Raw genomic sequence first — 12,476 nt, 5'->3', positions numbered from 1 at the left:
TTTCTTGGATGAAGCAACTTAATTCATCTAAGGGTAAGGATATTAAACACTGTAACCTACTGCTGTCAAAGTTTGCAGTAAAGGTAGAAAAAAGGGAATAAAAAACCTCACCTATTTTTACTACTCTGAAGAAAGTTTACTCCTAATGTATGTCGATTTTTTTTGGTTCCTCCGTTATTAGTTTCTTGTGGCTTCTATTGTCTGGCCCCATCAGCCTGCGTATATGATGAGTCAATCTCCTCCAAAGGCCAACAACATCATTATTTTTTTCAATACAACTTGGAAGAATAAATAGCTCATGTAATATTCTGGAGCAGAGCAGACTTCATGGGGAGAGACATCAGCAAGGCTTTCTACTTCATTTTTGTCCCCTCCTTCCTGTATTCCTAATGTGCTTTTTCAAGTGACTGAGATGGCTTTATTTCCTCCCTTAAAACAACACAAACAACAACAAAAAAGACCCCACAGGAAAACCTGAAATGGCAGGTCAAGTATAAAATCTGAAGTTTAAAACCACACTGAATCTACATTATTACAGTTAGGATGGAAGATAGCAATGGCTTCTCTGAAATTTGGTCACTAAGCAGTGGAGGTTGAAAAAAAAGCACGACTTCCCTTGCCAAGCCTGGGCAAATACCAGGCTGCCAGCTTCAGAGGTGATTGTTCTGGCTCCAAAGATGAAAAGTAGTGCCTCTGAAACATCGGAGCCTGAAACCCTGCCTTAGCAGGACTGCAAGGTTAAGGGACAAATTCTGCCCCTTCTGAGATCACTTGTGCCGCCCTGACAGGGTAGAAGGGGGAGAATTACCCCCAGTGTAGGAGCGGCAGGGACTGCCATCATGCAAGTCACCTGCACAAACCTGAGAAAAACGTGCTAGGAGAGAGTATGCATGGTGGCTGGAAGGGCTGAAACGCTCTGCCCGCTGCTGCCTGTGGAAAACTGCCATACAGCCTGCACCAACATGTTGTACCAAGTTTGTTTTATCCTACCAGGGAAACCAGACTTCAGCCTTTACCAACTCAGTCGCTACAAAAATGCAGTGGCAGTTCCATTAAGGGCAACAGGAAAAGGTGGGGTAAAGACCCAAACTTACCTGTGGGTACATACTTCTGCAATTGCCACTGACTTTTCTGCCAGGTCACTTGTCACTGCAAGCAGCTGCTAGCCCTGAAACAACCCTGTAAAATTTTGCATATATCTAACAACTCAGAAAAGTCTGCTCAGCTGCTTCCTTACCTGAACAACACCACTAGGAAAAATTAGTTATCTACACACGGACAAAAAAAACCCCAACAACCCAAGCTTTGTAGGAGAGAGAGGAGATACCCGAAAGCCTCTCGCTGACTTTGCAGTTCAAGCCTTTAAAATACTTCAAGCTCCAGTTAAGCAGCTTGGCACATCAGGGATATGTACAGCCATTCAGCACCTTCCAGCAGCACAGTGCTGTTATCCCACACAAAAGGAAAGATCTCACCTTTTCTACTTTCCAAAATAGGACAAAAAACTCCTCTCTTCCATTTGCATAGCCTCAAACTTTTCTGAAATACCAAAACTTTACACTGTCTTCCGAGGAAATAATTTCCAAATACCTGCTCTTTCCACTGTGACGCAAGACCAGGAAGTAGCTGGGAATTGACCAGCTTAGGCATCTGAATTAAGACTTGGTTTTGGACTCTTCACTCAGCTCAAACAACAACACTGAACACAGGGCAGAGGATGGGAGGGGCTGCAGGTTAAGGTCAGAAGGCAAAGCCCTTCCTCCTACAATCCAGCTACCCTAGCAGAAACAACAGGTGACTTGATGTCCACTGTTACTCCTAGGTTTTGAGCAGAGTTAAGATACAAGCTAGCAGGCTACAAACTACTCCTGATGTAAGTCCAGGGAACCTTAAAACAAATCAGAAAAATATTAGAAAACTTTAAAAATCTAATTACTCAAAACAGTAGAAGAAAGCTGCATGTATTTTTCCCTATTCTTCCACATCCCTCTGCTATAAGCTGTTTCTCTGGAGTGAAAGGATATGCTACATCAAGCTTGTGTGCTCTCGGTGCATAAGTCATGTAGTTTTAAGGCAAAATGCCTTTGGTGTGTATCAATGATGTGTGCCAAGCTTGCACAGTAACACACTGTTGTGGCTTATTGCTCTATTTTAACAGACAAAATAAAAGACTAGCATAGCTTTGATTGTCATGTCTTTAGATTGTCAGCCAGCATTTCAAGAGGAATGTAAGAAGTTAGGGGGTTTTCTTTTTTGGGGGTATCTGGAAAAAGTTCAATTAGGGCAGACACACACATTTAACCGTCTTAGCAGCAGCAAATTATTCCTTCATCTGTGAAGCTGTATTCAACCTAAACCACCATGTTCTGCTATCAGCCAAGGTATTCCGCACTGATTTCTTTTTACAGCCTCCTTTCACCATGCAAAGTTTAGGAAACAGGAGATGTAGCTAAGTAACAAAAAACAGTCCTCTATGGCATAGCAAACAGGGATGAGAAAACCATTACAACATTACAAAATTCTTATTGTGTAGGCTATGAAAAGAAATAAAATAAAAACCAAATGAACTTTGAAAAACACACAAACTATTAAATCTGTACACATTACACCTCAATAATGGCTTTGTAGCCACACACCTTGGTGAACTGTTACTCAACGGGGCTTATCGCACTGTCCAGTAACTACTTGTAGTTTAGGTCAGAGATGGGGAAAAGCTTGTCAGATGACAGTCTATTCCCACGTCAATGCAGGATCCTCTGGGGCTTTGTATACTGAACTATGTGTACAGCACTCAGAGCAACAGCTGTTCCAAAACGAATCTTCAGTTTCTGTCCGGAGCATCCTTCTTTGCTGCAGTTTAGCATAGTGAATAAATCAAGGGTCTTCTTCCATGTCATCGGGATTAGGAGCCATAATAAAATGCTGGGGGTACTCAAGGTTGTGTTCATACGCGTGTTCTTTCCAGCGTGCATCATCACTCTCATGGGTAATATAACGCTCTCCAATTCGTGTTTCAAATTCTCTGAGGTCAAGCCAAGTCTGATAATCCTAAGGAGTAAAAAAGATTTAAGGAAGCAGTTTAAGAAACAGCAGCATTACCTTCCCACATAAAAATTCTGCAGTTTGTCTCTACTTTTAGCATAAATAGCCACAAGATATAATCAACAAGGTCCCCAAAATACCCCAACAGAGCATCCACAAAGAATGGCTCAAAATTAAAGAGGCTAGTAACGATGCTTGTTAACAGCGTAAATCATTACAACTTTTTGTAACAAGACAGCTATGGCAGCTTTATTATAAAATTAATTTCTATATAAAAATACATTAAATTATACTTGTTCCAATAATGTTTGTACTCAAAATTAACTGAATTTTCCCCTTAACATCTTCTAAGTTATTCACATGCATGGATATGTGCATACAGTATTGCAAAACCACTGTGAAGGGAACCTGCCTCAGAGCAGTGAATAAATTCCATTCCAAACAATTGTGTTCTAAAACAACTATAAATTATAGCACACACCAGGTTGTGTGTCCGCTTCAGCACTGAACAAACAATGTTTGCCACTGTAGTGATTTCAGTGGGGCTCCATGCACTTATCAATGCATTCAGCAGAGGTGCCAGAAGAGTAAAACTCTATGTTCATGTCAGACAGAAAGTAAAGGTCAGGAGACACAGCGAGACAAAACTTTCCTTGAGGAAAGAAGCTGTCAACAGATGGACAGAATCCTAGAGCATGTAAAATGTAAAGCTAAAACCAGAAATACTCAGGCTTCCACAGATACTTGTTAACAGACTTTGATAGTAGCAGTTTTAATAAGCCTCTGAAGGATATAATAAAAGCAAACGAACAAAATTATTGTTTACCCATTATAAGCATATTGAAGAAGGCAGATAGGTTTACCTGTAACCATGGGTGACTAAGGGATTTGTCAACACTGAATCGTTTTCTCATCTTCACTTGAAGCAAATTGTTTATTAAATCAATGGCTGGCAAGGAAAAGTGGAACAAAGATTATATTGTTTCAATACTAATCACCTCTATCATCATTCAAATGCTGCAATGAAAGTGAATTTTTTATGTATGTGTGTGCATCCTACTGAACTCTTTTAAACTTAATCAAGCTCTTGAAATTTATATTTAATTTTATGTTAAATTAGGCTACAAAATAAGTACGGGGTAAGCTTCACCCATCACCACCTTTGATGGAAACACTAAAAAAACTTTACTATATTATTTGTTAGTCTTTTACCCTACTGAATTTAGTGACTTTCAGAAGTGCCTAAATAACTTGAGCAGAATCTAAAATGCCTTCCAAAATTATGTAGGTACTTCCCCTATTGCATACTGTTGTACATGTCCTTCCAAATCTACCTGTGTGTTAACCATATACACATTTCTAAAAATAAAGCTGGCACTGGAGAGCTCTAGAGACCAATCTTGCAAACTTCTGTATTTCTCAGATGTGACATTTAGATCCAGGTTTTGTTTCCCTTGCTAATGTACAAAACTAAAAGTTCAGATTTAACTTTGAACCGTTTCTGTAATTATAGTTTAGATAAACTATGTTTTGAGATCAGTGTTCAGCAAATACGTGATTTAACTTTTCATAGGGAATTTGGAGAAGTTTCAGGTTCTTTGTCCCACTCATCATGCATGCGATTAATTTTTCTTGCTAATTTTATTGCCTCCTCCTGCCCTGAAAATGATTTAAACACATTACATTTGCAATTTACCTTTCACAAATATATGCCAGCTTGTATTTGTCCATTTTGGCATAGTCTACTAAACTCAAGCTATCAACAATTCTCACACCCTGTCTGAATAAGCCTTTACGTTTAAGCATTTGAATATATTACCTACATATAAAGACATTCTATTAGAGAAAATTAACTTCTTTACCTTCACTAGAAATTTCCTTCCAAGGATTTGGCGGGTACATAAATGCTGCATTTTGAATCTGATCGTTTATATCCTCATCTTCATTAAAAGGGAATGTACCACTAAGGCTCACATAGACAATAACGCCTACTGACCACATGTCTAGAGAGCGGTTGTAACCTTTACTCCTGAGCACTTCAGGGGCAAGATAAGCAGGCGTTCCCACCACAGAACGCCTGAAAGATTTTTCGCCAATGATACGTGCAAAGCCAAAATCACACAGCTTCACCTGCAAAAGAAATATATTTTAAACTGAGGTAGCTCTGCTTCATCTCCAAAGCATGCTACTGCCCAAGACCAGAGTGGTACCTGATACCCTTCCAGCCATCATTTCAACACTGTATGCACTAAAACAGGGACAAAACATTACATAAACCAGTCAGCTAAGGTTTTAGGTTGCTGGTTTTGCAGCAATACTTCAGACCGAGACCTGAACAGACTCAAGTCTGAGGCAATCTCTGTAGTACATGACCACAGGCATGCAAATATGGACAAAAAACTTCATTCCAAACTCAGCTTATTTTCAGAGGCAAATCTGCACCCTCACAAGGCACAGAATCAAAATTTAAAAAGCACTTGAATCCCAGTCAGATCACATTCCTCTCAATCATATTCCTGAAGCTGGAGCCTTCAGCTACACAGAAATTGAACTACGAGTTTTAGCTAGAACTCAGACCCAGCCAGCTCTAGATGAAACAGTCCAATAATCGTCTAGGTAAAAAAGCATTAACAGCTGGTGCCTGCACTGATGCTCAAATCTTCATGGTTCTGGGATGGTTCATTAACTTGAATACAGCAGGCACTTGATCTGGCTCCTTTTATCTGTACAAGTCCAGCTCTAACCCCAAAATAATAAGCCCTCCTCAGGGTATAAGAAAGAGTGATGCACTAAAGGCATACAAGTGACTCTCCAAAAGCCCACTCCACCCTGCATGAATGTCACAGTACTGGAAGCAATTCCCTGATACTTCGCAGCAGCTTTTAATTTCTGTATATCCTCCACAAATTACAAACTTCACAAGCATAAAAACAGATGCAGCCTACAGAGTCTTTTGCTAAGTGCTGGCAACAGTTGTACTTCGCAGGCTCCTTAAAAGAAAGAGTGCTGGTGTACAGGATTGTTGTGAGATGTGATCCACGCCTGAGGGGAAAGAAACTGCAACAGACCATTGAGCATAAACCTAGGCTAAGAGTTGGAATGGAAAAAAAAAAGACAACTACGATACATGTACTTCAAGTAATTCTATACTAAGTCAATTGAACAATCACCCAAGAGGTTACTTTTTAAGCTGCAATGCCTACATTTCTTTTTTTAAAGACCCACAAAAAGTGATGAAAGAAATATTTTTTCATCTTCACTCACTTGAGGGAATGGCTCTGCTGATGCTAGTAGTACATTTTCTGGTTTTAAATCACAGTGCACAATATTTTTGAAGTGTAAGTTCCTCAAAGCAACAAGTATCTACAAAAAGGAAAGAACATTTTCACGACTATTTAAGCAGATCAAAAGTGTCAAAAGCCACGCACACTAACCAGTACAGTAATTCGTATCAACATAGTCTCCAGGAATTAACCCATATATACTGTGCAGTTACTATTTTTTCAGCCTATCAAGACTTGGGACTGATGGGGTTTATCTTCCTTATTCCCTACCCTCACCCCTCCCCGTGTTCTTGAATGCTTACTGTTTTGACGCGCATCTTTGGATGTCAATAATGTTATGTCTTGGGAAAGAAGGCCAAAAAAATTAACATTCTTAACATTCAAAATTCTTTCCATGTTTAATCAACTTTCATTAGATGTGCAGCCCTCCATGCTGTCTCTTTTAAGCAACAATACAGAAAACCTCTTCTCCAAACAACCTCTCACATAATTATAAAAGACAAATCTAGCCTCTCCTTTCAAGGCGGAGAGAGTGAATGCTAACCTGAGTGACCATGAACTTAGTTATTCGTTCTGGAAGCCGACTTTTCTCACTGGAAAGAATCATCTCTAGCATATCCCCATGCAGCTTTTCCATCACAACAAAGACCCGTTCTGGTGTTTCAAACATACATTCCAGGTTCACAATCCCAGGGTGGTGCAAATTCTAAAATAAAGTAGTTCAGGTAGTTCACTAAAACAGTATGAAATATCTTAAATTACACAGAAATGTTATAGCACAAGTCAAAAAGCAGTTAAGTGGAGAGTTAGAGATGAAAAAGCAAAATGTCTGAGGCAAGAAACTACCTTGAAACAAATATCAACCCATAAAACATGCCCATTATTGCCACTAAGACTAATTTGTTTCATCACAGATTATCTATAATGATTAATTTTACTGTTCATTTACTTAGTTGCTTGAGTATAACACTCACTGAGAATAACACTCATAGATTGAAGAGCCAGTAGAGGAGAACAGCAACAAATAATAGAGTTTCCTACTACATGAGGGAGACAGCATGGAGCCAAAGTACATGTCTTCAGTGGATCCTCCACAGGGGTTAGATTCCACCCTCAAGTTATCAAATCTACCAAATACTCAGGAATTCCCACTCTTTTAAGATTCCCTCTTACAAAAAGACTGAGAAATTGCATATGCAGATTTAGAAATCAATTCAGAGCATTTACACACATTACAAAAATCTCATTAATGGCTTTTTGTCTCATACAAACTCCAATGTGATCCAAAACTACTTTTTTACCTGGAGAATAGCTACTTCATTACGAAGCTGACTTTCCTGTTTAGTTGGAAATCTCATCTTGTCAATGACTTTAATAGCCACATCTCTTCCAGTCTTCCTGTGTTTTCCTAAACAGAAAGTCCGTAAGTTATCAATAGGTACAAGCAATTCATAGCTATAAAACGTTACAGCAGAAATTCTGTACAAGTGTGCAGTATTACTATATTTATAGTTAAAATTACAGCTGGTATACGAGTAACAATAAGCAATCAGCCTCAACAGCAGTGCTGTAGGTAAATTTAAACCAGTTACTACTATGCTGTCAGGCACACACGTTGACATCACATGCATTAGATGAAGTTTTTGCTTCTGCAAGAGACTTGCACGTGACCAAGTAATACCTACTCCCACAGAATATTGCCTCTCTTCTGCAAAAAACAAAAAAATCCAAACCAAACCAAACAAACAAAACCCACAAAACAAAACCACTCAAGACCAATCTGAAGAAAGATCTACAAGTCTGCTCCAATGGTTTCATACTTCATGGGCTCCACAAGCAGGAAATCACACACACAGCTCTATACGCAGGAAATTACATATCCAATACTCTGCAGGAAAATGAGAGTGATTATGTGCCATGAAGAACAACCCATTAACACCAGGGGCAGTCTGTTGGGGTCAAAAAGCTCTAAAAGGTTGTGGAAAGACAAAAACTGTGCCGATAGCACCAAGTACTATTCCTTGTAGAAATCTGCATCAGCTACATGAGAAGCATTCTGCAGTGCATGGAAAGGATTTTTCGAGGGCTAAGGGAGTAGCTGTAAATGCTTACCCAGGCATCACTGCTAAACTGACCTCTATCGCATTCACATCAGGGAGGTTAATGGGGTCACATGCTGCAAGACCTTGATAATCTAAGGCATTTTGTCTGTGACAAATCAATTTTTAGGCAAAATATTAGAAATCACAGCACTCAGCTATAGTTTAAATAAAACCTTAGGTTTAGGGAAAGTCTGGCTCCACTAGATATCAAGTTATATTGAAACAATATTGTAGCAGAAATACTACAAATTACAAACTAGGTGCAAAACCCAGATGACAAATGCTAGATTGCAAGAGCACATAAAGCAAAACCACTAAACTAACAAAACACCCAACTACAGAAGCCAGACTACAGCTAAAAATTGAACATGAAGAATGATTAACAGAAAAGCGGCTTGAAATTTACTTTTCCTAAGTAAAGCACAACCAACCAGGTTTCAGCAAAAGTTTTACATCAGTAAGAAACTGCCAAGTATTTTCTTTTTCCGTCTCCATTTTTCAGACCCTTCAAAACTAACCAAAATAGGAAAAGCACAGGGAAACTGTTCTCACTGAAAGAAACAGGAATGGGATATCAATATCCTACAGCTTTTTGATTTACAATTTGTAAATGTTTGTCGACAGAGGACACAAAAAAACCCCACAACAATAAAAAAAACCAAACAACCCAAACACCACAATAATGGGAGTAACTTAAATTTATTTAAATTTGTTTAAGAAAAGGTTTTGTTACCATTATTTCAGTAAGCCTACAGAGGTGGGGAGAAGCCAATATTAGAAGTTACCAGATCTAGTCTCCCCAAAACACCAACAATTAAGCAGTGTGCAGAGCCAGCAAAAGAATATTCTTCTATATTCTCTTTTGTTGCTTTCAGCTTGTGATTTTATTTTAAAGAAGCTGAGTATGCATATCCTATATATTTTAAGACATCGTTAAGTAACAAAATTTAATATAATAAAAGCCTTTTATATGCATTTATTATGCTCATAAGCATTTATAAGCATTGAATCATGCAAAATATGAGCTTTATCTGAAAGGCAATTTAGATGACTATATAAAGAAATGAAATCAATGTTCTATTCATAAAAGGGGGAGCACACTTCCATTCACAATATGCTTTAGGAAATACAGGGGGGAAAAAACAGACATCTCTCAAGAGTGATGTAAAACCAGACCATCACACTGCAGTTCCATCAAGCAGCTGAGAAGTAATAGAGAAAAATATTTCACTACACAACTGGCGCACAGAAGAGTCATAGCCACAATACTTCCCGACTGGAAAGACAGGACAGAAGCGGAAAGGTTACCACTTTTAAATCATTAGTTCACCCTTTCTTTCCAGATTTTTGGTCTGAGACTTTCTCAACACTTGGGATATAACACGTGGCATAAAAAGCAGAAAAAAAAAAAAAATAGAGAGAGAGTTCATATGACACATTTCTAGTATTTCTTCTTTTTGTGATTATATACTATAAACAAGTCATATGTTGCAATAGAAGTTCTAAAAACCTAGAAGTGATAAAACTACATTTGAAATGCAAAACTGAGACCTCTTGACAAAGAACTCCTCCCTCTACTTTATCCTGCTGACAGAAATTTGTAGCAAAACCATTTGAATAAAATATGCCATATTAGCATAAATACTGCCAAACCATAAATTAAAATATGTATTTTTCTAACTGCTTTTGGCCCCATCTCTCAGATATCATTAAGAACAGGTATAACTGACAGCCTCCTTAAATGCATGACTTCTAATACTCCGTAATAGAGACAGTGTTAGAATTTGCAATTAAAAAACCCAAATCATTAACCAAGGCCAAATGCAGACTAGAGATTGCTTTGTATTTTGTTGTGGTCAAAATGCAATGCATAGTCTAAACTGATTTTGATACCAATGCAAAACTCTAGATGCAAAAAATTAATTAAGGAATACTGTACATAAAATTGCAGTGAGACACAGTGAAGTAATTCAAACAATTTTTAACAGGATAAACTTCACCTAGACATTCTAGATTCAGCTAAGTAATTATTAAAAGGCTAATAATATCAAGCAGACAGAAATTCTACCTTAACAAATGCACAATGAAATCTAATGCAATTTACCTCCATATACAATACCAAACTGTCCAGAACCCAGCACTTCATCAGCAAATATTTGGTACACAGAGCTGATATCCTAATGCATGAAAACAGAAATCACAAAGATGAGGAGTAATTAAAATGTTCGCGAGCATATTAGTACTGGCTACATTGTATTTACATTTGACATTAATCAAACTCTGTAAAGGGTGTCATCGTTACCCTGAATGGGGCGGAAAAACACAACAATCTTTTCCAGAAGAGGCTCCCCTTTGCTGTACTGTAAGCAGGGGCACACATTCACACAAACCAACCGTGGCACCAGGTAAGTAGATTACTTCCTGTATATAGAACGAGTTCCTTTAGCTATGCCCTGGTGTTGCTTTCTCATCCCGACACTGCTACTGTTAACTACATTGTCGTACCCAGGTAAATAAACACCATTATTACACAATGCAGATGACTCACCACATTCTCCTGGACCTGGCAATTTGAAACAGAGATGCTTAGAGATAACTCCTCTGCAATAAAAAAAAAAAAAGATATAACTGAGTAAGTAAATATGAAGCATAAGCTTTTTCTGTTAAAAACTGGGGGGGGAGGTATAACCGAACAAATAAAAACCCTTTACTGACTTCTAACCCAGTCATGGTAAAATGATTGTTATTGATGTTCTGCAGAAACATCACACCCCGGAACTCAGATTTCACAGATTGATTAGATAAACAGCCTTGGGAGTTTTGCTGGGATTATTTGTCCGTTTTAGTCATGTGGCTGATTACAAACATAGTAGAACAGTACAAGTGAATCCACAGTAGAGAGGTGGAGAAGCAAAAGCAATAGTAATGTGGCAATTGTATCAGAGTTCATTAAACTACTAAGAATCTCTGGCAGCAATGCATAAAAACACAGGGAAGAGGACCAGGTAGATCCCTTACAGTCAAACGATTATGGTTACTAATTTTCTGTGGCATCAAGATACCCAGAATTAATGCGTAAGAAAAGGAAACAAATCAAGCAAAGCAAGTAACAGAAGACCTGAGAGTCAAAAAAGCAATAAACCCTATAATATAAACAACCTTTGTTTCATGGGTAAACTACAGAAGCATATCAATCTCTGGAATACAAGAGCGCATCTGGGAAGTGTAATCTGCAAGTAGAAGGGCCAGATAAAGACACAGAATTTTTCAGCCTGCAGCTGATGTTAACACGAAGTTTTCGTTACAGAAATAACATTATGATGCACAGACAAGATACATCAAGGAAGGTAGAAAACACCCTTTGACTTCCAAGACAGAGGTGAAGAGTCTCAGACAAATGGACACCTACCATTTGTTAACGTACGAAATGGAACAAATTCACCTACAAGGTGAATAGAAGATATACAATAGATCTACTAGGACTTTGAAAAGAGCCTTTATCACCTTAAGAGCCTTGAGCTTTAAAAATACAATTTCAGAGAACAAAGGTCTGTATCTGATTTTTGCCACTTGTGCTTTATCTCAAAGAAGGAATTTACGGATTTGAGATAATGACAAATACTAGTTCTCAAAGACAGTGTGAGCACCACATCTGAAATATGAACTGGAATTACAGCCTTGCATATGTCTACCGACTATTACCTATAGTCAAGTCTGTATTGGAATAACAGTACAGGACACAGGGAAAGACAAGAAAGAAGGCAGTTACCAAGGTTAACAGAAAAAAAAAAAACCAAACTCAAAGTTGAAACAAGGCAACTAGAAAGCGAAGATAGTTTTTGAAACTGAACCCTTTTTCACAGACTGTCACAGGATACAAAATATCTGGTAGGTAGAGATTAAGTTACTCCTTCCAAATAAACCCATTTTTCTAGTGTCTGAAATGCATAAGAAAAAGGGATGAAAAATTGTCACTTCGGGGGGGGATAAAAAAAAAAAAAAAAAAAAAAAAAAATCGGAAAGCCCAGGATCCAACATGTAATCTGAA

The 12,476-nt window shown here is 38.1% G+C and overlaps 1 protein-coding gene across 1 annotated transcript in view; it reads right to left on the bottom strand.

Annotated features, from left to right (window-relative positions):
- Positions 1 to 2,755: 2,755 nt before the first annotated feature.
- PRKD3 (protein kinase D3) overlaps positions 2,756 to 12,476 on the bottom strand; it is a gene marked incomplete at its 5' end in the record, with an annotated part of 18,134 nt that continues 8,413 nt past the window's right edge. Inside the window, 8 exons of the mRNA XM_010144120.1 lie at positions 2,756 to 3,048; positions 3,906 to 3,991; positions 4,905 to 5,172; positions 6,307 to 6,405; positions 6,871 to 7,032; positions 7,628 to 7,734; positions 10,533 to 10,605; positions 10,977 to 11,029. Coding sequence (XP_010142422.1) covers positions 2,875 to 3,048; positions 3,906 to 3,991; positions 4,905 to 5,172; positions 6,307 to 6,405; positions 6,871 to 7,032; positions 7,628 to 7,734; positions 10,533 to 10,605; positions 10,977 to 11,029 — 1,022 coding nt within the window. The remainder of the gene's footprint in view (positions 3,049 to 3,905; positions 3,992 to 4,904; positions 5,173 to 6,306; positions 6,406 to 6,870; positions 7,033 to 7,627; positions 7,735 to 10,532; positions 10,606 to 10,976; positions 11,030 to 12,476) is intronic.

This window comes from Buceros rhinoceros, unplaced genomic scaffold, assembly GCF_000710305.1.
Source record: "Buceros rhinoceros silvestris isolate BGI_N320 unplaced genomic scaffold, ASM71030v1 scaffold17709, whole genome shotgun sequence".
Lineage (NCBI taxonomy): Eukaryota > Metazoa > Chordata > Aves > Bucerotiformes > Bucerotidae > Buceros > Buceros rhinoceros.
Note: the sequence above shows the minus strand (reverse complement) of the source record. Positions and strands in the feature narration are given on the sequence as shown.